Raw genomic sequence first — 27,509 nt, forward strand, 5'->3', positions numbered from 1 at the left:
ATAAGTTGCCGGCAGTCAGGCAAAACCGTGTTCTCCCTGAGTCACCAGCTACCCTTCTCCTGGTTTGTAACTCCCGGGTCTCATTCTGCCATTCTCTTTTCCTCCCACTTTTATTATGCAAGGCTGGGGCTTCCCCAGTTTCTCAGGATAGTCCTTTATTTTTGTTGGAGCTACACTGTTCATACATGCTTGTGGTGTCTTTGTCTCAGTGGCTGACAAACAGGTATTCTTTCACTCATATGTTTTTACTCTTCACAGTACCAGGCTGGTATTTTATTTTCTGTCATTACAGTACAATAACATATGTTAGAGGAATCAGCCGTCTGTCAACTGATAAAGTTGTCCTGGACTTTTGAGGATAGTGGAAAGGGAGTCCTTGTCCCCAAGGGGGCAGTCTCTCCCTTTTGAGCTCCCGCTTACCGCCACCCATAGGGGGGAATTTTGTGTAGCGGGCTCTCCTCCCTAGCCTCACAGGGAAAGGCTAGCACCTTGGGAAAAGTAACCGAATCCCACGATTCGTCACACTATCTTAACTTCATTCTAATTGCTTGTATTGGGACTCTAGATAATCCCAAGGTGTGCCGCCAGACTCTCTATCGTATTCAGCCTGTCCAGTTTAGGCAAAATACATGCTTCTGCACCATATATGATGAAACGCATCGGACTCTGTAGACCTTCAGGTTAGTGTGCCTTCCACTATAAGATTTAGTGAAACTGTGGATCATGGCTAATTTCTGTAGAGCCTTGGTCCCATGTTTTACCCACAAGGTGTGCCCAGCGATGGTGTTGCTTATTGACACTCCCAGACATACATATGTGTCCACAACTTCTAGACAGCCTGCCTTGTCATTCATTTTCCAGTTACTGTAAGGACAGTGCTCCTGGTAAGATTTTGAGGTGGGAGTAAAATTATTTTTTGGGGTGTAAGTCCAATTCCCAATAAGTGCATAACATTTTTTAAACTATAAAACGCAAATGTTTTTGTAATTATTTGTTTGCACCTAGTTATTCATGCACATTAAAAGATACTTGTTTAGTTCTTCCGATCAGGGCGTAATAATAATAATAATAATAATAATTTCTTCCTGAGGTTCTACGTGCACTACGGTTCCAAACATACTTATGGAGCTGTATGGGTGAAGGAAGAGGCACAAGGCCCTACATGTTTGTTTCCTATTTTATGTTCGGAGTCTTTTTACTCCTTATTTTTATTTTGTGGGAGGATTTGCCTATTTTTAGAGTGAAATTGGCCGATCCACCCCTTATCTGCAGAGCTGTGTAAGGACATGACATTTTCCTACCAAAATATATGATCTTGATTTTCCCAACGTTTGTCTGCAAAGAATGTTGTTTAGAATAATCTTCCACTGTGTTTAATGATCGCTTAAGACCAATCAGGTTTTTTCAAGTAGAACTAGATCTGTGTATCTCAGTCAGGCCACATGGATGTCTCTGATTTTTGGGGCAAAGATGTTTGTGCCGTTTAGTATCGTGGGCACATCTGCTATGTATACATTGAAAAACAGGGGCACAAGGACGCATCCTTGCTTCAGACCAGTTTGTAGCAATGTGCTTAGATTGATTACCAAATTTATCTAGTCTGACGGTGACGTGCGTATGTGAGAAACTTGAAGGTATCTCACTTTCTAGTCCCCGGGGATCTGTCATCCAGGTGGTAAGGACACAGCCATCACTATTGGCTCCAGTTCCTGGGAGTGGACCAGTGGGGGGAGTATCACCTGGGTGAGGGGGGGGTCTTCGGGGAGTGGAAGTGGGATGCCGATGGGTGAGACACAGTATCCCCTTCCTTGTAACACCTTTTCCCCATCCTACCCTGTAGGACATTTAGAAGCTCTACCCCCTGCCCCCTCCACAACCCCCTTTTCCGACACAAACACTTTTACACCGTAACAGACAACAGACTAACACCAGAGCCGTTTCCCTGACATGTCCCAACACATGGGTCAGGCAGTTGACAATAACCATGCACACCTGATGGCCCTTTACCTTCCCCACTGGGATAAAACGAGGATAAAAGGCGGAGCACGAGAGCACACTACGAGCAAGGCCGAAAGCATGAGGAGACGGCTATACCGGAACTTTCAAATGGAGGAGAAAGGCGGTGAGACCTGGAGGGACGGTGAAGGGGGAGGGGGGGGGTAACTGCCCTTGCCAATTCAGACCTGCAAAGCACAGACTGGGACGCATGCTGGCTACTGTGGTATCGTCCTTGACAAGCCAACGGGTTCAGCACAGCTGGAGTCTGAGAAAGCTGGTTGGCAAGCCGAACTGTGTTGAGCCCAAGGAAGGGTACTATTGACAACAATATGTGAACCTGAGGAACTTGTGTGTGTTTGACCTTTTTGAAAGCCCAGAGAAGGGCCAGCTGCAGAGTGATCAGGCGCTGCAGGAGTGCTAGTTCGAATGACTCTGGCTGGCCCCTTTTGTTTGGTACCGAAACTACACATTCCAGAAGGCCCTAGGAAAGGGCAGCGTGAGATGTGGAGTGGTCCTACAAGGGTCACGTCAAATCTCTTGTACATGCGAAAGTCTCTGACGCATTGCAGAGGGAAAGCTAGGGAAGGGAACCCCGCTTTCTGATAAAGATGAGGAAATCGCGAACTGAGTAAAAGATGCATATGTGAACCTGATGGAGAAACGTCCAGGGAAAAGCTACTGAGAGTGACTCCCGCATTGAGATAAAGTAGAGTGAATCGTATATGTGGCAAACGTGAACCCGGCTGAGGGATGCCTACAAGTTGGGTTGAAGAGTAATACACACGGGAACAGTGTGTCAACGAGAGTGAACCCGGTTGAGGGTTGTCCACAGTGTTTGTTTAAAAAGACATTAAAGCTCCTGAATGATACGAGTGATATTTGAAAGGACGGAGGAGGCCCATTTTGCAAAGAGGATCCGAGCCCGGCAGGGGGAGGACCTAAGGGGAAAGAGCAATCGCCCAAAGGCGCAAGACACCGAAGGAACTTTTGTTTGTTTGTTTGTTTTGGATCCAGCAAGCCTTCTAAGGCAAGAGACTTTGAGGAAAGAGGTTCTGGTATTGTGAAATAGACTTGTGAACCTCGTGCTGGAGAGACCCATGAGTGTGCTCTGCTCAGGAGTCCCGCGTTGTCCCGTGCTAAAAACTTGGGGAATGGAGACCCTGCCATACCATCCTGACTTATCATTTTGTGAACACTTATTTCTTTTCTAGTGAACATTAGCCCACACACTTTTTTGGAACGTGGTGGTAAGGATTGGCAAAATATAAATAGTATAGGCCCTTTTTATTTGACACGCTAGTAGGACTGCCTTTTTATTTTTTGATGGTCGTAGCTTGCTTCCATCTTAGCTTTTAGGTTTAGATTAGGTGTTTTTTTTCACCCATGCATACAGTTAAATAAACACCCTTGAACTGTGATCACTTGTTTCTGTCTTTACTGTTGCCAATATGAGTTCCCTGCATGTGTCACTATACAGTTGTTTCAACATATTGAGCAGTCCTCCCGGAATGCCCCATTTTCCCATTGTGGCCCACATCAGCTCTCTGGCGCTGTCAAAGGCGGCACTGTCATCCAGAAAGGCCACATATATACCGGATAGTTCTTTTTATGTAAAGCATTGTGTACCAAGGTGCTAAGGAGCAAGATATTTTGGGTGGTACTGCCCTTTTTCCAAAAGGCGGTTTGAAAAACACTTAATAGGGAGTTTTGTTCTGCTCAGTTATACAAATCATTAAAGAGTAGCTTACAAAATATTTCACATGGTACATCTATGAGTGCCAATAATTGATAGTTGTGTACGTCTGGCCTATCCCCTTTTTTGTGTACAGGCACCAAGGGGCATTCTTTCCATGATTTGGGAAGCTTTCTAGATTTTGAAATCCTAATACAACAGTTGAAGAGAAATGTAGCCTATCACTCACGATTACCCTTTAAAATCATGTTGGCAAAGACCATCTGGTCCCGGTGCTCTCCAGATTTTGGCATAGATTATCTTCTGTGTATCCATCAAGGCAGGGTTCGAAATGGAGGGTAGCTGGGAGCTATTTAGCTCCTAATTCTAGCATAGTAGAGCCTGGTTAGTTTCAAACCAACAGCTATCAGGAGCTACTTTTGGCTCATAGGGCCATCTGGTGCCTTCCGAACATGTACATGTGATATTTGAGAAAGTTAATAAAGAAGAATTGGAACACCTCTAATACACAAACACAATGGTTCAAACAAAATGTGCAAAAAGTTAAAGGAGCAGCTCTGATGGTTCCTGTTTCCCTTCCGTAGCTCCTGTTTACAGGGTGATGCCTGACTCCCAGGAGCTGGTTTTAGCCTCCAGCTCATCGAATTGCAATTTTGAACCCTGCAATGTCATGTTTATCATTGGCAACTATATCCTTTATCCCACCAGAATGTCTTTTTGAAGGTCTCCTTGATAAAATGGCACCACGTATTGTAAGGAAGGCATCAATAGTAAGACGAACACATGTGACCACAATTCAAGGGTGTGATAAACGCCTATCTAATCCTGAATCTACAGATGGGTGCAAGCTACAAACATCAAATAATAATAATGCAGTCCTAGTGGAGTCTCGTCAAAATAAAAGGGCCGATACTAAAACAAATTATGATATTGCCAATCCTTACTGCTTAATACAAATAGTATGTGGTAGTGTTCATGAAAAAGAAAGTGTTCACAAAATGACATGTCAGGATGTTCAGGCCGTTGGCCTCCCTTGCCCACGTTTTCAGAACTGGACAAGGCGGTTCACTCGAGCATAGGCTCCTTTCGGGCTTCTTCGGCATGAGGACACAGTTTCATTACCAGCATCAGGACCTTATGTGCCCAAGTCTCTTAGGTCATCAAAGTCTCTTGATCCAGAGGGCCTGATGTACCAAAATAAACAAAGTTCCTTTCTAGGTATCAAGTACTCAAGTTGGGTGATTCTCTCCTCACCCTGGATCCCCCTCAGCCAGGCTCAGATCCTTCCTGTTTTATTAAAGTAAAATAAAAGCCATCACCTAGCTCTAGTGCTGCTGTGGAGATTCCCTATTCTAAGAAAATAAAAAATATGTCCTCATCAAGATGTCGTACCGAACTTAAGTTCATACTCCGTCCAGACCTATGCTGGTTTTCTAACGGACCTTACCACTATCATAGCCCAGAGAAGTCTGTCTTACTCCCCCCTTGCTTTGCTTAGGCTTGCTGGTGCATGACCCCCTCCCAAAAATGTCTCTGGACATAGTGTGATGCATCCTAGGTGATTATCCCAGAAACCCTGACCTGGGACCCTTCTACTGGGGCCAGGGAAAGGCAGACACTTCCTGATCCCGACCCTGGGGGGTGAAGTTGTTCTGTGGGAGGATCCACATGGGGTGGGGGAATTGCATCAGGATAATTGGGAGAATCCCTCGGATAAAAGCTCCTTCCCTGTTCGGCTTGGGCTGCAGGAACCGAGAAGCTGCCTGGGAGGAAGGCAGAAGAAGCAGAACGAGGAAGGACATCGCATGGCACGAACGCATGTGACAAAACCGGTGAGTTTACCATCAGTAAGTAACCCCTGTACGCTCCGTACGCGACCACTGAACATTAATAGTTATTTTGAATACCAAACTGATAGAAGGAAATCATATTGGCAAAATAAGAACTTCATAAAGGGGCAAGAAGAGAAAGATGACCTGGATTGTTATAAAAGACAACACCAGTGCCAAAATACAGAAAGGGCAATACTGAATCAAGTTGACCAGAACCATCATTAGAGGGGGCAATATTTCAGAGCATATTATCCATGTTGGCTAAACAACAAGAAACCATTGTTGCCAGAAGTTTGAAACTATTGTTGCCTGAGTGGGGAAGAGGCAATAAGTAAGTTACCAACAAGCATTGCCTAAATCAAAGAAAAGCTATTGTAAGAGAGAATCGTTTTCAGCAATTAATTGATGTACATTTGGGAAAACAGAAGTGGCAGGAGAAAGGTCTCCTGGTATAGAGTGTCCAGATGGCGGCAAGTGTAACCTGCATTGCCTGTGGCAAATCCAAGAGTGGAACAAACAGCAGAAATGTGTAATATATTTTCCCAAAGCAAGTTGTGAATATCGATGTTGATAAAAGTTAAAGATTTTATTAAGGCTTTAAGTAGACCTCACCACAGGGTACTTGTAGCAGTGGTAGGATCTTTTGGTCCTGGCAGGCAAGTTTACCAGGATAGGGACTTTATAGTGGTAGTCCTGGCAGGTTAGTGGACCAGGAAGAAATCATTGAAGTACTACATTGTGGTTGAAGGTTGTCAAGAAGAAGTGGCAGAGTGTTACATGAATTGTTGTGAGTCATCCTGACAGAACTTTGTTTTGGACAAAGCTGAATTGTAAAAGTGTCTTGTTTTTCAAACACAACTTGTTGTGTCGAACTCTTTGCTGTAAGTGTAGAGATGTGGAATACTTTGAACATTTTCTGAAAGTCCTACTGGGAAGACCTTTGGAATAAAAAGAACTTTATGATCAAAACTTGGCTACAAGAAGAAACCTGTTTATTTGAACGTTGATTGAAATTCCTGTTTTGAATCTGGGGAAAGGGATCCAACCCAGCTTACAAGGATACCCAATTGTCAAGTATATGGTGAATATAACTGTTTGTTCTGTTACATTTGAATTGTCATTTATCACCTTTGTACAAGTGTAAGGGATCTTTGTTAGTGTTTTCATTTAGTTTATTTTGATAGGGAAAATTTAGGATAGGGATAGCCAGGTGTCTAACTTTTTATTTAATAAAATGGCTACTTTTGACACCTCGCAACTGATTAACACTTTCCCTCTGACCCTTTGTGGTATCGGCATGGGACTTAAACTTGGTTTTTAACCTTTCTCGTGGCTTCCCCCATTTGAGCCATTACATTAGTGTCCTCTAAGACAATCCTGGAAGACTGCCTTTTCCTTGGCCTGGAGAGTGAGCGAACTTTAGAACCCTGTCCCGTAAGCCACCTCTCACTTTCTTTTCCAATGACAAGGTTACTTTGGAGTGCGACCTTCGTCCAATCCCAAGGTTGTATCGGAATTCCACCTTTCGCAGTCCATTTGTTTGCCAGCATTCTATCAGCCTCCTTATTCATCCAAGGAGGAAGAAAGGCTGCATAGATTCGACCCCAAGAGGGCTTTCAGTTTCTACATCTCTAGAATGATAGTTTGGGATGGAAAATCAGCTATTCATTGGAAACACAGGCCCAAAGATGGGCAAGGGAATAATAAAGCAAACCATCTCTAGATGGATAGTACTTTGTGTTTTTCAAATGGTACACCAGAGTGTGTAAAATTCCTGAAGGTTTCAGGGATCAATCTACTAGGTGTGTGGCAGCTACCTCCACTCTTCAAAGAGGGGTACCTGTTAAGGACATCTGTCTGGCCACAAAGTTGCCCTCTGTAGACAGATTCACAAAACACTACTGCCTGGACACAGTATCCTCAAATGAGTCTTGTTTCGGCAGGGCTGGCCTCCAACAAGTGGTGACATAATCGCCATGCAGTTTGCTCTTTCACTCCTCTGTAAGGGTTTTACTGCTATGGGAGTCTATTTAACCTGAGGAATCCGTGGGAGGTCGCAATCCATTAGAAGTACAAATTAACTTGCCCCTGGTAATGTTTTTTTTTCTATTGGATGTTCCTCCCACAGATTACTCAGCTTCCTCCCAGCCTACTTCAGCTCGTTAATAAGATTATACAATGACTCTCTTTTAATGCTTGACCAGCTGTCCTTGTCTCCAATCCCTGACACAGCTGTGCAATGGGGAAAAAACGACAACTGAGGTCGGGGGGCGCAGAGCCACGCGATTTGTACTGCATCACTGTCATGGCAGCCATTGACACCAGTGCGCATGACTCCCCCTGCTGGGAAACCGTTTCAGAGAGCTGCAAAACAGGAGAATAAATATCCAAGATGAGCAATCCGTGGGAGGAACATTCAGTAGAAGGAACATTACCAGGGGTAAGTCATTTTTCTTTTCTCCACTAACTCTAACCTTCTTGCCTACAACCATATCTTACTTTACCCCCACTAATCCTGATGAGATTCTTGACCTTCTCCTCAGGACTAACCCTTCACATGCCTCCATCAAACCAATATCCGTACACATGATGAAACGCATAGCTCAGTGTTGCTCCATATCTTGCTTCCCTCTCCAACTCCTCTCTTGACAGTTCCACTTTTTTGGCACCTCGATCTCCTCCTATCGCCTCTTCGCTTATGACATTCAGATCTTCTCCTTGAGCTAGTGTCAAATATTTCCAACTGTCTCTCCGCCATCAAACACTCAATGGCATCTCACTAACTCATGGTCCACTCCACTCCCGTCCACTGACACAAATGTCTCTAAATGAGCTGATGTAATGCCCTATTTCAGTTCTTGTAATCTTGGAATGTGAGGGTGTACCATCTTCCACTTTCGTGGCTGTGACTTTGCTTATAACAAAGTATAAGGAAGTCATGGTGGCAAAAGTAAAGACAGACACAAGTGATCACAGTTCAAGGGTGTTTATTAAACTTTATGAATGGGTGAGAAAAACACTACGACCATCAACTAATAATAAGGCAGTACTAGTGGTGTCTTGTCATATCAAAAGGGCCTATGCTAAAACAAAAACTAATGCCAATCCTTACCGCTAAGTTACAAAATAGTGTGGGATAATGTTCACCAGAAAAGAAAAGTGTTCACAAAATAAGTCTGGATGGTATAGCGGTGGTCTCCCTTCTCCAGGTTATAGTTCTTTTCAGCAATATCAGGACCTTCAGGGCCAAGTATTTTATATCAACCCTCTTGCCTCCGAGTGTCTGATGTATTAATAATAACAAAGTTCCTTTTACATTGGGTGATGTCTCTTCACCCCTGGATCAGCCTCAACCGGGCTCCGATCCTTCTTGGATGTTAGCCTCCCTCCATCAGGTTCACTACAGCCTTTTACATAAAGTATTTTCATCTTTAGTTTCACAAGTCTGTCTTTTTATACAACCTTTCACTGTAGACATCCCTCAGCCGTGTTCGCGTGTGTCATCACAATGTTCACATGGTTATTATGCTTCAACCCAACTTGCAGGCATCCCTCAGCCGGCTTCACCTTTGCCAGAAACAAAGTTCCCTTTGCTTTCTCACATTGGCAGGATTCACTTCCCTTCGCTTTTCCTTTGGCATCCCTCTGTCGGGTTCACACTTGCCACAGTTCAGCCCTTAGGTTCTTGTCTTACCTAAGTCCGAGCCTCAGCCCCCAGTCATTCTTCACATATTTCTATTCATATTTGACCCCAGAAACCAACGTTCACTTTGTTTCCTCAACGTGTCAAAGGCTTTCGATTGTACAAGGACTTTTTACTTGACCCTTGTATGACCACTTTGACCTCTAATGTTAGGCTCTCCTAAGGCCTCTTGGTTCTCATAGTTTCAACAAACAGTAGCAAAAAGGCTCCAGTCAGAGTCCTTCGAATGAGTGCCCCTGTGGCACCAGACCACTCTGCCTCTAGACCTTTTACTATTTATTTATTTATTTATTTTTAAAAGTTCAAATACAAAGTTCTTTGTTCAACAACAATGTTGCCGTCTGCAACCTTAGGCGCAGCATAGTTTGGTTTAGTCCTCACCGGCTGTGCTGAACTGTTGGAGTTTATCTCTTGTCTCAAGAGTCGAGGACGGCAGCAAGCGCTCCCTTCCCCCGCCCCCCCGCCTTGGCTTCCAGCGCGGGAGGGCCCCGTGTGTTGTTGACACCTATCCCACCACACGCCAGCTGGACTTCCCGGTCTTATTATTTCTCTTTCAAAGGCTTTGCGGGTCTGAGTTGAAAAGGGCAAGGGCAATTCCCTCCTGGTTGTCTCTTCTGGTCTTTCTCCTCTTTTTGAACTGCAGGTCTGGAATAGCTGCTTCTTCGTGCGTTTGGACTTGTTCAATGTGGGCTCTCGTGCTCCGCCTTTTATCCCGTGGGGAAGGGGAAAGGGCTGCCAGGTGTGTGTAGTTATTGTCTTACTCTGCCTGACCCTTGTGTTGGGACATGTCTGGTACACAGCCCTGGTGTTAGTCCGTTGTCTTTCATGGTGTAAGCAAGTGTTCGTGTCGGGAAGGGTTAGAGTTTCTACATATCCTGCTAGGTAGGATGGGGAAAAGGTGTTATAAGGAAGGGGGTACCGCATCTCACCCGTCGGTGTCCCACTTGCACTCCCCGAAGACCTCTCGTCCAGGTGATCCTCCTGCACTTGTCCACCCCCAGGAACTGGATCCAATAGCGATGGCTGTGTCCTGGCCACCTAGATGACCGATCCCTGGGGATTAGTAAATGAGAAACCTTCAGGCTTCTCACAAAGGGCACAGCCCTTATGTGTCAGCTGGGGGTTGATTTAGATTGTTTGTGCAATTTCCAACATGCCACTTTATTTCGTGTATTGCTGCCCCATAAATCGTGGTTTAGAGACACAGCATTGCATCGCAAAATAGAGCTGAACAGTCAACCTCCAAAGCAATGCTTTCCATGGATCCCGGGTTCCTTTAATTGACCATGGCAAATTTTTTTCCACCGCGTTTTTTGTTTTGTCTCATGTTGCACCCTTTATCTGTACTTGGTATGTTTTTGTTTTGTTTTACTTAATGTTTCCTTTAACCCTCTGTCCACTTATCTTCGAGACTGTTTCCTTCTGTCATTTCGTGTGTGTTGGATCCTGCGGATGATTCCTTATTTCCCTTTGTCCCTCTGACCTTTTATTTTTCTTTTTTTCTTTTTTTCCATTTAGTTACAAGTCCCTCTGACCTTTATGTGCATGCGTTCCATGTTGGGTGTGCTGCATGCAGGTGGGTTTGAGTGTTGGGAGGTATGAAGTTAATGACTTTTGTCCTGGTCTCTTCTATGCTGTGTGCAGGTGAGCAGTGAACAGTATGAGCTTAATTTAGCCCACTGCACATGCACGGAACTATCGCTACAAGCAGTGAATATCTTGAGTTTGGTTTATGGGATTTTTAATTGTTGAATTCTTTATATATATATATATATATATATATATATATATATATATATATATATATATATATATATATATATATATATTTCTGATGCTTGTTAATCTGCTTAGAATCACATGCTGTGCATATGGTCCGACATCCAGTGGTAACCGCAGAGTGTTGCATCTTGTCTTTCGGGGACCGAAAGGGGTCGTCGGCATAGGCGTGTCTGTAACACTATCCCTATCGTGACGTGTAGTGTACCCAAAATTCCTCACGCGCCGAGGTCCCTCAGATTGTTTTTTTCTGCCCAGATAACTGGTCACCCTATAGCAGAGCTCTTACAGAAGAGACATTGTTTATCTTATACCGACTTGTCGGTTATTTCCCGTGAAGTCACTTCGGTCACAAGAACATCTTAGACGAAGACGGCGGGGGATTCGTCTACGGCGGTAGGATTCGGCACCTAAGATCCGGCGACCGGACTTTCCACGTGGTCGGGCCCTCTGGCCAACCTTTACAGTAGGGAGAGTGGGGTCGGGGAGGCCATATTTTCGATATGTTTTTCCTCCTTCCCCTCTTTACCCTTATGGTCTGGTCATCTTCCCCTTTGGCTATGGAAAGGACTCCTTTTAGGTTCTGCCCTAAGTGTAGGGTCAGATATCCTTGGAAGGACGAACACAGGACGTGCAACGCCGGTCTTCCCGTAGATCACCACCCGCTGAGAGTGACGGGGACGCCTCAGATGACCAAACATCCGTTGCAGATGTGATAGACCTCGAGGCGGACACTTCTAGGTCCGTCACGCCAGTCCCCAACCCTTTAAGGCCTGGCTCTGGTCTCGCTTCAGGGACAACACCCGGCGACAGGGGCGTACAAACGCATCTCCCTAAGCATACAACCCCTACACCGGTTTCAACGTCCTCGTCGAAAAAGGTGAGGGCGCCAACAGGGCAGTTGAAAATTTCGACCGTTTCCTCGGATCGTGCAGATCCACAGCAGCATCTTGCGACTGGGCAATCTAAAACAAGTAAGGGCGCTACTCCAAAAATGTCACGCGTTGAAGTGCGGAAATCTGACGCTGCAACGGTCCCGAAGGCCGCGGTAGGCCCGAAAGCTACAACTAGGCCTCTAGTCAAAAAACTGACCGCTAGGCCCTCTAACACAGCAGAAGGTAATACACCTACTGATAGACCATTGGAGCAATTATCTCACGCCGATTCGGCGGTTATCGAAGGCAGCATCGAGAGGATTACGGCGGCGGTGGGACTTATCCTGGTTCCGCCTAAAATCATGGGGCAAGCCGCTGAAAAATCTTCGGATGCGGTTTGGGACCCCGATACTCACGATACTTTTGAAGATAGCCAAGAGCCTCTTTCCGACACCCTAAGAGACTCTTTTCGGCACCGTAAGGCGGAAGACAACGGTTTTTCAACCGTAGGCCCGTCTGGGTCCTCCAAATGGACTACAGAGAAATTCAAAGGTTTTATGGATCGGCTGGAGAGAATTATCAGTTTTTCTGATCATCCATCCCCGAAAAGGTCTTGTGGAGAGCCTAACCCTCACTTTTCTTCTCACTATCAACAAGATCAGCCTTCTGTCTCATTCGAGCATGAAGACATTGTCCACATGGACACCTATAGGGACATTTACACAATGAAGAGGAAGAAGCTTCATTTCTACAGAATTATCAAGAGGAACAGCAGGGTGCCACAGTCAATTGGGAAGAAACCCAGCAAGAGGGAACGGACACATGGACACTGCCACATCAAGATCAGGACACTGATGTTTTGTGTCTGGATTCCCCTTCGTCCACCCTGGCTCGTCAGGCCTCACCTGTAGATGACCAGATGGCCTTCAACACTATATTGAAGAAGGCAGCTGAACATTTTCAGATCTCTACTCCAGAAGCTGTGCGGAACAGGATTTTATAGAGGATATCCTTAAGGAAAAACCTCCATCTAGCCAAGCCATTCCCCTCCTTAATTCCATCAAGAGAAGGCTGGCTCCTTCCTTGGTATCACCAGCTCAAACCCGGGCAGTGAACCCAAGAGTGAATGTTTCGGCCGTCTCCTTCCGACCCTCTATACATTAGAGGGCACGCCATCCCTGACTCTCTGGTAGTGACTACCACTCGAAAAAGGGCAGGGGTACCCCTTGCCACGGGGGAGGCACCTCCGGACAAGGAATCCAAGAGGCTGTATGCTCTAGGCAAACGAGTCACCTCGGCTGCCGCATACTTTTCGCAGATGGCAAATACCACACTATTGGCAAGTTATGCTGACGCTCAGTGGAACCTGCTTCAGGAAGGCCTCCAAGAGGTTCCCGAACCTGTCGAATCTAAGCTTCTCTCTATTGTAGTCGAGGGAAGACACGTGAACCAGAATGTGATTTTAAAAACACCCTGGACACGGCTGAAACAGCAGACGGGTCTCTGGCCCATGGGAACCTACTAAAGACACGTTTTGCTGCGTACTTAAGGGTTTAAACCTAAAACGCAAGCCTCTCTCATCAATAAGCCTATTAAGGAAGCTAACCTCTTCGGGAAAGCGGTTGATGAGGCCTTGGAAAGAGCCAAGAAAGAGAATGAGACTCTTAAGTCTCTGCAACAGATCACACAAAAACCTTCCAACCCCCCTCACCCCCCCAGTGAGAGGTAATGACTCTCGGCAGACCTTTCGAGGGCAGTCCTGTGTGCAGGTCAAAACAACTTTGGCACAGGGAATTTCAACACAGGACAAACTTCAGGAAGCCCCGCATACTACCCTTCAAGGGGTCAGCGACGCGGCAGAGGTAGCGGACCCAATCCTAGAGGAGCCGCAGCCTCTGGTCAAAAATGACCACCAAATCCAGGTCCCCTCCCATGTCACCCTGGTCGGCGGGCGATTAACATCTTTCCTCACGCATGGGAGGGGATAACTTCAGACCAGTGGGTCATAAAGACGGTCGCCCACGGGTACTGCGTGGAATTCGCCCGACCTCCACAATTCAGACCGCTGCGCTCACAGCGCCTTTCACCAGACCATCTGGACATCCTGAATCAAGAGGTGGAAGCGCTGCTGGGAAAGGACGCCATAGAAGCCGTTCCTATTCTTCAGGTAAACAAGGGTATTTATGCAGTGTACTTTTTGGTACCCAAAAAGGTCCTCACCATGCGCCCTGTTCTAGACCTGCGCCCAGCGAACAAGTTCATAAAACCCCAGAAGTTTTGCATGCTAACGCTACAGGAAGTGATCCCACTGCTGAAACGGGGACTAAATGGCCACATTGGACATGAAAGATGCATGCTTTCGTATTTCAATGTTGCCAGCGCACAGGAAATAGCTAAGGTTCATGATGGAAGACGGGCATTGCCAATTCAAGGTACTCCCCTTCGGCATCGCCTCAGCGCCAAGGGTGCTTACCAAGGTCCTGGCAGTGGCTGCAGCACACCTGCGCAGACTATCCATCCCAGTTTACCCTTACCTCGACGACTGGCTCATCACAGGGGACTCATCCAACGCAGGTTTTTCGAACACCCAAAAAACAGTAGATCTTCAGTCTGGGTTTCTCAATCAATGAGAAGAAACCCAGTCTAGTCCCCAGTCAAACAAAACAATTTCTGGGAGCTCTACTTCAGACTGAAGACGGTCTTGTCTTCCCCTCCAACGAGAGGGTTCAGAACATGCTTTTTCAGATTCCTCAAAGATTCCATATGTAGCCAGTCAGGAGGTGATGGTGCGCAAGGCCATGCGCTTGCTAGGAATGATGGCGTTGTGCATATATTTGGTTTCCCACGCGCGGCTACGCAAGCATCCCATGCAAAAGTGGCTCAACAGCCAGTGGTGTCAGGCCAGTGGACAATGGGAAGATCTGGTAGTTGTCTCGCCCGCCCTCGTTCTCTCTCTGCAGTGGTGATCAAGAGAAAACCTCTTGAAAGGGAAAATCTTCACCACACTTGCAGTGGAAGCCACTCTCACAACAGACACATCTCTCGTGGGGTGGGGGCCCCTCACCTGCTTCAGCAGCGTCCAACCATATAAATTAACTGGAGCTATTAGCAGTGTTCAAGGCATTGAAGGCCTTTCAGATGCAACTGCAAGGGAAGACAGTGCTGATTCTAACGGACAGCACTACAGCCATGTATTACCTGAACAAACAGGGGGGGGGGGCACTCACTCTCCAGGGCTATCCAAGCTGTCCCAAAACATTTAGATATGGGCTCTCGGTCGGACACCAGATGTTTCTGTTGTCCCAACATGTTCCAGGGGAACTCCATCTTCTGGCAGATGTGCTCAGCAGAGATTTTCCTCTGCCCGAAGAATACGAATGGCGTCTGCACGAAGACATCCAACGTCTTCGCAGAATGGGACTTCCCAGAGATCAACCTGTTCGCAACTCAGGAGAGCGCCCAATGCCAAGACTACGCCTCCAGGTACCCCCAGAACCACTCCTAGGGGAACGGTCTCAGGAAACATGGTCAGGGAAATTTGTCTATGCTCCCCCCCCCCCCCCCCCCCCCCGACTCCCCTTCTCAACAAGATAGTGCACAAGATGCACCATGAACCAGTTACCATGATACTGGTGGCCCCCATGTGGGTCTGCCAACCCTGGTTTGCTCATCTGGTGGAAATGTCCCTCTCCCCACCAGTGAAACTACCCTGCCCGTACAACGTCTCAGGACAGGGTCGGGGGGGAGACCCTACACCCATGCCCACAAACTCTGAACTTAGCAGCCTGGCTCCTGAGGTCATAGAGTTTGGGCATCTACAGCTCCCTCAGAGGTGCATGGACATACTCGGGGAAGCTAGGAAACCTAACACACATTATTGCTATGCCAGCAAATGGAAACCTTTTGTCATCTGGTGTAATTCCAAGGGTGTCGATCCCATCGATTGCTCACCCACACACATTGTGCTGTATCTAACCCATCTATTGGACACTGGGTTAGCCTTCAATTCCCTAAAGGTTCATCTGGCTGCTCTGTCAGCCTACACCACATCACAACAAAAGGTGTGGTGGAAGATACCAGTGATTAAGGCCTTTATGGAAGGTGTTAAGATGATTTATCCTCCCATTTCTCACCCAGCTCCTGGGTGGGACCTAAATGTGGTTTTGACCAGGCTCATGGGAGCCAACTTTGAGTCTATGCATAAAGCAAGTCTAAAAGACCTGACTTATAAAACGGCCTTCCTAGTGGCTATCACTTCTATCAGAAGGGTTAGAGAACTACAGGCACTTTCTGTTTTAGACCCCTTTGTTACAGTCCACAGGGATAAGGTAGTTCTGCGCACGCACCCCAGATTTGCGCCTAAATTCATCTCGAAGTTCCATGTGAACCAGTCGATTGAACAACCTACTTTTTTCCAGAATCCTACTTGCATGGCCGAAATAAGCATACACACACTAGATGTGCGCAGGGCAATCGGGTTTTACCTGGAAAGAACTAAACCACTGAGGAAAACTAACCAATTTTTCGTTTCAGTGGCAGCTGGTAGAGAAGGGGATCCTGTCTCTCTAAATCGCCTATCTCAAGGTGGATTGTCAAATGCATCACACTGTTGCACTCTTGCTAAGCGAGAAATGCCCTTCAAGCCCAGAGCACACTCTACTCGAGGCACTGGGGCATACATAGCATTCATTGCAAATGTTCCCCTTGAGTCCATTTGCAAAGTGGCAACCTGGAGTTCTGTACACACTTTACAAAACACTATTGCCTAGAAACTCCTTCTAGGTCTGATTCTCAGGTGGGACAAGCAGTACCAAGACATCTTTTCTCTACTGTTCCTTCTCACAACCCACCTCCAACTCCGAGTACTGCTCGCTAGTCTATGCACAGCATGTGATTCTAAGCAAATTAACAAGCATCAGAAGACCTGCATTACTTACCATAATAGCATTTCTGAGGATTGTATCGGATTAGATTCACATGCGCCCACCCTTCCTCCCCGCTCGGGGTGGAAGGAACATAGACGTCTTACTACTTTCTCTCTTTATGTACTCACTCACTATAGCCTTGGGCTCCCTCTAGCAGAATAAATACAATCGGACGGACCTCGGCGCATGAGGGATTTTGGGTACACTACACGTCACAATAGGGATAGTGTTACAGACACGCCTATGCCAACGTCCCCTTTCGGTCCCCGAAAGACGAGATGCAATACTCCGCGGTTACCACTGTATGTCGGACCATATGCACAGCATGTAAATCTAAGCAGATGCAATCATCAGAAATGCGATTACGGTAAGTAATGCATGTCGTACTGCAAATGTGTACGCGGGCCCCCTGAAATCTCAAAATGAAGTAGTCAGTTTGAGATATCTTCAGCTAAATAGGACCAACTAGCTCTGCATGGAATGGCCACCTCTTTGTTGACCCCCGCACCACCACCCCACCTCTCCTGGATATCTGCCCATCACCTCCAGCACAAAGGAGAGGCACAATGCCATAGACTTAGACGAAGCAGATAGGGGGTGCATCTTGGCTTCACTTTGCCTGTGTGTGTGTGTGTGTGTGTGTGTCTTGCTATTCAGTGTACCTCACACCGAAGATGTGACTGTCTGTGGTGGAGCGCAGACCATTCCAAGAGCTGATTCTTAACACTACTGTAAGCCTCTCATAAATCTTGTGATTTCCAGGTTTTGAGGGGCTGTAAGGTGGAGTGGGTGGCAGGAATGAGAGGGTTGTTGAGAAGGCGAGGTTAAGGTTCAGGAGGCTGTGGGTACACTTTAATTTTCGGAGACTGGGTCCGAGACTAAAAGGAAGGAATGCATGTGCAGCATCTTGTGTGTTAGACACTAGATATGTTTAGGGGCAGAATAGACCCAAGGGGGGGGGGGGGTGTTTCTACATTTGTAGGTGATGGTGATGGGATCCAGCCATTATTTGGAAATGATCTACTGACCAGAGGGATTGGCAAACCACTGAAGGTGAGCTAGACAAAGCAACTGTACTTGCAGAGTGTTGTTCCTTTTGGAGCTTGAGATTAGAACATTGCAGATGGTGCAGACCTGTTGTATCGTAATTCTCCTGTAGCGGGATACGAGGGAAGCTGAGACGCTAAAACATTTCAGTATCTACGTGCTCATACTTGCTGTAAGCAAGGGGATGGTGACAGGCTGGTGAAAGGAAGTATTTAGAAGAGTTTTATGCGTTTATAAAATAAATATGAGAAAGTCTCCAATATTCCATAGATCAAGTGGTACCTGTTCCAAAGTTTGACTTCTTGAACTGTGCTTGATCTCCCTTATCTTCTGGACTTGCGTACCGGGGGGACATATGATATACACATGTTGGCATGATATATGTCAATGGCAGGCATTTTGTCGACATGACAGCCAGTGAGAAAAGGCGATATGGTGTGTTATGCGTTTCAGAGTAATCTGTGTACAGGTACCTCTGATTTACACCAGGAAATCATTTTGTATTTGAGCTTTGTACGTTATTCTTCTCTTCATATGAGCCTCTTCTAAAGCGGTTTATTTTTGCTTTTTAGGTGGCTTCATTATATTCCCCTTGGAAGGAGGATCCCAGGCACTAGGTTCATTGCCTTTAAAGTTCCTTTAAGTGGAGTAAGTTTTAATCTCTGTATGTTCTGTTTGGACATCATGAAATATGTTATTTAGTTGTTAGCAGAAAAATGCAAAACAAGGGAATTAACCGCCAATGACTGACTCTGCACACTTTAGTGTCTTACTTCAAAGGTTAAAGGTATTTGTACTGCGCACTGTCACCACTGGAGTGGTCCCCAGGCACTCTGGCTGATCTGAAAAGGGAGGGATTTGGGGGAGTTGGGGAGAGTTGTATGGATGGTTAAGTGAGAGTTTTGATGTCCTGTTGGCAGCTTCATTCGGCTTGCACCGTTCCCTGAGCTGAAGTGCGTTTTTCGTGTCGGTGTGACTTCCCAATGTGCTGTTGTGCTGAGTTATTTGTTGTTTGTCTGTTGTTGCAATGTGGTGAAGTACATGCGGATTGCTGTGCATAGAAGTGGTTGTGTGAGTTTTTGTATGAGAAGTGTATGCGGAAACTTGAGGTTTTAGAGTTGGGTTAACAGGTTTTCTTACCTCTTTAACTTTGCGTTTCTGCGCTCAGCATCTGTGATTATCCTGTGTGTTTGGTATTGTATTATGTCTGTCTAGTTGGCGGGCACATTGAGGAGTGGCAGTTTTCCTCTGTGTTACTCTAGTGGTATGTGTATCTGGCTGATGCTGGCATGTTGCCCAGCCTTGGGTTGGCAATGTTTTGGTTAGAGGGTTCTGGTCACTCCTTGTCCATCCTGTGTGGGGTCCTTACCTAGTTGGGTAAGGACCCATACCATACCACGGTAGGTAAGGACCCTACCTAATCAAATTGCCTACCTAATCAAACAAACTCTGTATGTGGTAACTGTTAGCAGGGTTTTTCTAAAAGAACTGTGGTGTGGGTTTAAGGAGACCAGCAGTTAGTGGACCTTTAGGGTTTCCAAAAAGACAGACCAAACTTACTGGTAAACATGTGTCAGGAAGGCTTACCTTTTTGGAGGGGTGAATACTGTTACTGGTTAAGGAGACCAAGTAAAAGATTGTCCACACAAGTCCTACTGAAAAGTAAGTTCATGGTTTTATTTGTGTACAAATATTTGTCATTGAATGCAAAGCAAACATGAGAAGAAAATACAGGCCATCTGCAGATTCAGTGCAAAGTAGGTCCAGTGACCATCAGTTTGAACATAAAGAGGCATAATGGCCTGCCAAATTGCAATGAGGTCCAGAACTAGTTCTGTGTATATATACAGGGTTCTAAATTGGTAGTAGCGATTTGGTGCCTGGTTAGCTTGAAAGCAACAGCTATAGGGAGCTTCCTTTTGGCTACCAGGCCAGCTGGTACATTAGACATGCACATGTGACATACCTTTTGAGTATTTCGGAATGGTAATAAAGAAGAATTCAGACATGCCCATTTAAATATAATGGGCAAAAAGGTACATTGTGCTTCTCAAGTGTATGTTAGATTCGCGTTGCGCTGTTTGCTGCTGGTTCCCCAGCAATAGTTCCTGACTACTGGACGATGCAGGACACCCAGGAGCTGGTTTTACCTCCTGCTCTTCGAATCTTATTTATTTAGTTGTACCCCAAATGCACTTTCAGTCTCCTCTTCCAATATCCATTGATAATCAAGAAGGTGACAATGGAGCCTCCTTATCAAGATGCTAGCAGGAATAATATCAGTAGCTCACTTGCAGTAATTTGAACCGCTAACATACCCATCTCCCCCATTCGTTACAATGACCCTTCCGGAAGTTAATTTGATCTATCTGGTAGCTCAATTGTTTCCAGCTCAGTCTCTGCAGCTCTCCTACTGCTATCTTCTAAATGTACTTGTCTTTGCCAAAACATACTGTTGAGATATATTATTTCATTGATGAACATAAACCAGTGCTACTTTTCCCTATTGAAACATGGCTGAATGACCACTTTGCCTCTATCATTCATGAACATATCCCTTTTGGATACAGAATTGTCCTCAGGAATAGAGTTGGTAGAGCTGGAGGGACTGCAATAATTTACAGTGGTCATTAATACTTTTTCTGATGTTCTGGCTCTGCCGTGAAAGGTCTGTGCTCATCAACATGTTTTTCAACTCAGCCATGATAATTACATTTCCATTAATATACAGACCACCAGTACACAATTCTAATTTCGGGGAAGAGTCAGTAGAATTTATTGTGAATGACCTGGCACTGCAAGATAAACTCTGCATTCTTGGTGATTTCAATGTTTGGTTAGAGCAATCATATAATTCTAACACTAAAACCTTCTTTTAAACCTTAAATGTATGGACCTTTACCAATTCAAAATTGAACTTGGACATCTAGCTGGTCACACATAGGATATCATATTTGGACCACAACACCTTACAAGCCTGGTTATCAACCTCCCATGGGTGGATCATGGTGTGCTACATTTTTACTTCCCAATAAGTGAAACCGTAAGCTGACATATCTTCAATCACAAAAATACTTGTAGGAATTGGAGGATGATTGATATCAACAACACCCTTTCACTCCTACTCCTTAGATCAAAATGAATCAACCATTCAGTACTTGATCTTGCTGAAGCAATAGGGTTCTTTGATAACTGGCTCACAAATGCATTTAATAATGTGGCACCACTCAATGCATCCACATCCAATAGAAAACAAGGGTTCAGTGAGGAAGCTAGTACACAGCAACTGAACCTAAAAGGAGGAAGAACAAAAACCCCAAATTGAAGGTTACCATGCAGCTATTGGAAGAGCAAAGTCTGAATTCTACACAAACTAACTCGGTATGGCCACCGATCCTAACAAAGAAGCATTTAAAATGATTATAGAACTTTGCATTCCCATGGCACTGTTGCATGTAATTACTTTGTCACAATCTTTGTGTAATACCCTTTCAGGCTATTTCTTCTCTAAACAATTTAAACTGGCTCACACACACACACACTAATGCACACTATCCTTACCTACCGTTGTAACATGTACCACTTCTATCATTTAAGCCTTTATCCGTAGAAGACTACAATGATTTACTGCTTACAAGTTCCTTGACAGATTCTCTGATGTACCCTTTCCCCCATTTCTTTAAAGAAGCTTCTGCAAATTCCTTTTGGTAGCTGAATCTGCCAGAACCATCATTGATGCGTCTTTTTCCTGTCGGAAAGTAGCAATGGAGTTAAAGGAAGCATTCTTGAAGCCACTTTTAAAAATAGAATGGTTTGCTCTAACGCCAACTTCTGCGTTATCTCCAAAGGTACAGTTTATGGAAAAATTGTCAGAGCAGCTTGCACACAACCCATTAAATAAACCAAGAAAAAGGCATTACTAGACCCCATACAGACAGGCTTTAGATCAAAACGCAACACGGAATCCTTTTTCACCATCTTGGATGATCTAAAAATCAATTAAGTCATGGTCCACGTGCATCTGCTCTAATTTTACTGTACCTCTTGGCGGCATCCAACCTATTCCAAAAAAAGCCTGTAGTATTTAGGTAGGAGAGATATAGCTCTCTACTGTTTTTTTTATTTTTATTTTTTTTATCCTTCCTTCAGAATCACATGTAAATGGTCTTTACTAATATCTATTTCTGCCAACCAAAAGATTGCCTTTTTGGGATCTCTCAAGGATGGTCCATCTCACGTCTGCTTTTTAACCTGTACTTATCACCTTTCCCAGCCTTTTTAAGATCGCTCAATGCATCATGCTATCATTATACAGATGATGCTCGGCTCATTCTGAAAATTCCTAATAATGACTCCTACAATTCTTCAAATGGAACAAATGGCATTTAACCATTTATTATTGAACCCAGAGAAAACAGAGGTGGCTATCACAGGGAATCCCTCATGTTGCATTTTCCCCCCTCAGATCTAATAAATTATTCTTCATTGCTGCTTCTTCTGAAGTGAGGAACTTTGGAGTGATCATGGATTGCCAACTCTTTAGAAGCACACATTAATGCTGTAGCTAGACAATGCTTCAACCTGCTACAGCCTTTAAGAAAATCCTTCCTTTTCTAATGTTCTTCCAAAAAATGCTATCTATCCTATTATTTTCTCCAGGCTGGACTATGCTAACAATCTGTATCCCGGTGCCCCATCTTTCTTACTTTCCAGACTTCAGAGAGTGCAGAATGCTTCATCCACACTGCTACTAAATCTCTCACGCAGGGATCATCTAACCCCTGCATGATTGTTTGTTTATTTATTTTTTTACACTGGCTCCCAGTAGCCTGCAGAATCGCCTTTAAGGCCTTATACTCCACTTACAATGCTGTACATGGTCTTGGACTCTCCGTTGTTAAGGAGAAGATTGATTCATACTCTTCACAGGAACCTTAGATCCAGCACATATTTATTTGGTCATATCAGCATTTAAAAAAGGAGATTGGGGTGGGTTGTTGTCCACATTTTCAGTCCTGGCTCTTAGGCTTCAAAGCGCTCTTCTGAACCACATGAGAGACATGCATGAATTCAACACCTTCAAAAAAGCAATCAAATGCTGTCTCTTCGCCTGCCCACTGAATGAACCTTGTATCCCCTCTAGCAAGATTTGCCGAGACATTTAATATTCTAATTATTGACTCCCAACTCACATTTTACCACCATTCAGCAGAATGAGATTGGAGGGCTCCACATACTGCATTTCTGACCTACAGGTAGAGTTCTCTCCCCCATTTTCTCATAAGAGACACAAAGATATGCGTTCTCCTTTATGAACCATCAGAACGTGAGCTCTTCTGTTTATAATTGAAAGAGCTTAACTATCCCTGCCTCCTCAAACAAAGATCTGCCTGAAGACCGTTCACACTAAACATCGACCAAAGCCACATCTCTCCTCATAATTCTATGTTTAGATTTTACACTCAAGTTGTCTTGCACTACTTTTCTTTCCTTTTTTATTTTACTTGCTTGTTGAACACCCAATCTATTTTAGTTTTTGAAGATGTTCTCTTCAGTTATTTTTCCATGAAGACTATTCTATTTTTGCTACTGCATTTTTTTTTTTTAATTTTTTTTTCCTTTTCCAATTACATCTGCTTTTGACCCTTTGAATTTGTATAACCATAATAATTATCTGGGTTTTCTATCTTTCATAGCACATTAGCGTATTTATTGTGTGGGATTGATGCTATCCCGATTGGATATTTTAACATATAGCTATAGCTCATATCTGCTTATTCTTAGAACGATTAGCTCATTATGTTCTGTTCTTAAGATTCATAACTTTGGAATTACTTTCCTGCCCTTTCCCCGTTCTACCTCTTCTTATACCTTTCCTCTTCTCTTATTACTCCATTTATCTTTGCATACACAAGACATATATTTTCATAGGACAACATTTTCATGGGCCCTGGGCAGTATTTCTATATACAAAAAAAGACACAATCTACCCAATAAATGACCATGGCCAATCTTGCCCGCAGCATACTTGGGACTTGCTGAGCATGTCTCAAGCACCTCATGCACCCATACTACACATTCCTATTTACACTTCATTATTCTGTTCTATTCAATCATTCACTCACACACCTGACCAAAAACCAATCCTTCCTTACAACACTGCATACTGTAAGGGTGCAAAAGGAGGAGACTGGCACACAGGTGGCATGTAGACTTTTATTAGTCAAAATAAAGAGAAAACCTAACTTTCCCCATCTCCTAAGAGGGGTTTCCCCTCTCTCAATTAAATCACTACGGGTTCTGTTAGACTGTTTGCGTAAATGTCCACATTCCTGTGTCTAAAACACCAATTTCTGTGCCTTACAAATAAAACTAAACTAGAGATAAAGTGGGTGTTCTTGGCCCAGAAGAATGACTCTCTTCTTCTGGACTTGGGATGATCAAAATCAACAATGCTGCACACCTTTGTGTGTATATGACCTTTTTGGAAATTTAAGCAAAGTAGTGAGGTGCAGAGGAGAAAGACACAACCCTGACACTAGGTTGTGATGTTAAAAAGAGCAAAAAGACAGTGTGTCCACGGGCTGTGGAACATGTAGATACTCTGTGATTTTTATTAAAGTGCATATTTTCGACTATATCAGTGTTGTGTATTCTCTGGGGGTAACTATGGTGACTAATCGTACTTCACTACCAGCCACCCTGCTCTCTCTTGTTAAGCCTGTCACAACTACCACTTTAGGTTAGGTTTTGCTTCTGTGAAAGCCCTGCCTTGTCTTCAGGGTAGATGGTCGTACATCCCTCCTCAGAGGGTGTTAGGCAGAATCCTGTGCAGTTCCCTTGGGGAACACTGCAAAAGATTAAGACTACAGGAGTAAGCAGTAAACCCAATTGGTAGCAGTCTGTACCACCCAGATTTACCTGGTAGCTGTGGCTGAGCAGTCAGACTTCTCTCAAGAAGAGTAAGGCAGTACATAGAGAATACACAATGGGGCCAAAAAAACACAGTGGAACAAGCAAACACTGACCAGAGCTTGGTATCAAAAGTATATAATTATTTATTTAAAACACACTTTAGGTAATACACCAGCACTCTAAATCAAAAGCAAATTAAAACACAGTCAGATAAAGTATAAACACTTCCCATGATAACTATTAGACAAGTCAGAGTTAAAACAACACTATTTGTTAAAACAGATGTGAGTGCGTAACCTAGATGGCAGTCCAATAGTTAAGCTAAAGGGAGAGAAAAAGGCAGAGCATAAAAATAAAACCATTCCCTACACTTTTCTAAGTCCAAAGCAAGTCAGTGAAGGCAGTGTACACTGTAGAGCCAAAGTTCATAGGCCACTTTAAATGGAGCAAAGCGAAATGTGCCCAGGATCACACGGTTTAAAATGCACTAAAGGTCTTTGCAGAGTGTTCAAAAGAGGTTGGGGTGATTCGAAAAGTAAAGTTAGAAGGTCTGGAGCCAACTCAGTTGGAAAGCCAAGGATTTCACCTTTAGCAATCCGAAGAAAGGGAGGCCAGACATAGTACCTTAAAGAGAGGGGAAGCTCCAGCAGCGGCAGTTGTTCCTGGCAGTGGATGCAAGTCGTGGTTTCGACCAGGGGAAGAGAAGATCTTGTAGAAGAGGAAACTTGCAGTCGTTGCACTGCCCAGGGAAGAGACCAGCCACGGAGTTCGTCGGTAAAAAGTGCGTTCCTTTTATTCGCGGTGAAAGTGGTGATGCTTGGCTATCCGGTCGCCGGGGTGCTTGGCACGGGCGAGTCGACCAAGAGACGTCTTTGGAAGACGAAGTGGCGAACTGGTTTATCCCACAAGCTCAGAGGGAGAAGACTCTTCCAGTAGAAGATCTCCTCTTGTCATCGGGAAAGTGGTGAGGTTGTTGCAGCAGGGCTCCACCGGTGGTGTCATCGTTGCAGATGGCTCAGCTTCTTCCCTCTTTGGATTTCTTGGGTCCTGTAGCGACTTCCGAAGTTCCAGTCCCAAAAGCCCTGCTTTTATGCAGAAAAAACCCCATTCAAAGCCCTAGCTGTCACTCAAACATGCTCACCACTGGGCCAATTAGAATAGAGTGCGACTTGCGTTGCTAAGGCAACGCAGTCCAGGGTGCCAATTCCCCTCCCCACACATCCTGTGGAACCCAGACAGAGTGGCACCATTTGGAGGGCTTCTGTGGAGATGCCCGCCAAAAAGTGGAACAAAGGGCTCGGCTTTGGTCAGAGTTACAGAGACGGACACGAATGCCATTTTAGAAAAGAGTTCTGGCAAAAAGACCCAGCCGTGGATTTAATATTAAATAAATAAACCGGCGGTATCTTTAACATTGCACCAAAAAGTGGTGTGTTTAAAATCAATGGGAAAATCCCATAGGAAATATTCCTGTGGAATATTTTGCGTGGTAACCACTGCCACCAGCCAGAAACTCGACAAGGGGGGACTGGACAGTGCCCCCTTGAAAACAGACCCAGGGGCAATATAATTAACCCCTTCCAGTACTTCCACAATATGATGGTTTGTACTGGTTCTGTTCACAATTTAGGACTAGTAAAGTCAATGGTGACTTTACATGCCCTGGGAGACAGTAGTCAGTCCCAGGGTATGGAGTCTGTTTGGGGGTCACTATGACACCCCTGTGTTACTGCACTGAGGGTGCTGTGTAACACATACACAAAAAATAGATGATACCCTATGGAATAAAGGACCCCATAGCCCACAAGCTCACAAATAGTCAGAGACATACCTCAAATCAGAGTGGGAGTAAAAGTCTCACTCTTAGCAGGAGAAAAAAAAAACAAAAATCCAGCAAAGCTGCTGGGGGACTCACTAGGTTTGGGAAATTAGCCTTATAAGAGAATTCTCCCTAACAGAAGGCTTTGGAAAAACCTCTTTAACACTCAAGTTGCTAATTGAGTCCCGGTTTTATACTGTTAAACTTTGCAATTCTACTGCTGCTTTTCCCAGTATATATGCAGATCTAAAGACACAGAACACAAAGAAAAAACATTACTTGTGAAGCTTCTAGCAAACGTCCTCTAACAATCATCTAGCATCAAGAACTGAAACAGTGGATAGAGGGATATGCCATTTATTTTCTATTCCAAACCCGGGCGAGTGTGAGGGTTCAGCCACAAGATACACACTCCTCTATGAAGAGTAATCTGTCTAAAACCCATAGGCTCACAGACTCTTGGATGAAAATAAAGGATTAGCTAAAGGAAATGCTGGACATGTGCGTCATCGAAGTCCCACAGATTTTTGATCCTCCCCGTTTGTACTTGAACTCTAACCCAACAAAACCTGATGATTGTGTATCGACTTTTGCCGTCTAAATGAGATTTGCAGATTTCATGCTTACCCCATGCCCGAATTGACGAGCTGGTGGAATTACCTGGGGTGCACGGTTCATGTCGACTCTACCTGACGAAATGCTACTGTTGGGTACCTCTGCACGAAGAGGCCAAAGCCAAGACTGCCTTCTCAACCGCAGAGGGATTTAATCAGTTCACTGTTGATTTTCCAATGGCTGATGTATCACGTTCTGGCTCCCTGTCGCACCTTCAAAATGTTTCTATAGGATCTAGTAATCTACAGCTTTAATTGGGAAGCACAGCAGTTTACGACGAGCTGAGGGAAGACCCATCGAACGCTAAC

The 27,509-nt window shown here is 44.8% G+C and overlaps 1 protein-coding gene across 6 annotated transcripts in view; it reads left to right on the forward strand.

Moving 5' to 3' along the window:
• Positions 1–27,509, forward strand: part of DUSP11 (dual specificity phosphatase 11) — a 494,978-nt gene that overhangs the window by 25,034 nt on the left and 442,435 nt on the right. For 4 of the 6 annotated variants that reach the window (XM_069618926.1, XM_069618929.1, XM_069618925.1 and 1 more), the window contains exon 2: positions 18,425–18,500. The exons of the other annotated variants lie outside the window; for them this stretch is intronic. In XM_069618926.1, coding sequence (XP_069475027.1) covers positions 18,425–18,500 — 76 coding nt within the window. The remainder of the gene's footprint in view (positions 1–18,424; positions 18,501–27,509) is intronic. 6 annotated transcript variants of the gene reach the window in all.

This window comes from Ambystoma mexicanum, chromosome 10 (assembly GCF_040938575.1).
Source record: "Ambystoma mexicanum isolate Mex_15411 chromosome 10, UKY_AmexF1_1, whole genome shotgun sequence".
In the NCBI taxonomy this organism is placed as follows: Eukaryota; Metazoa; Chordata; class Amphibia; order Caudata; family Ambystomatidae; genus Ambystoma; species Ambystoma mexicanum.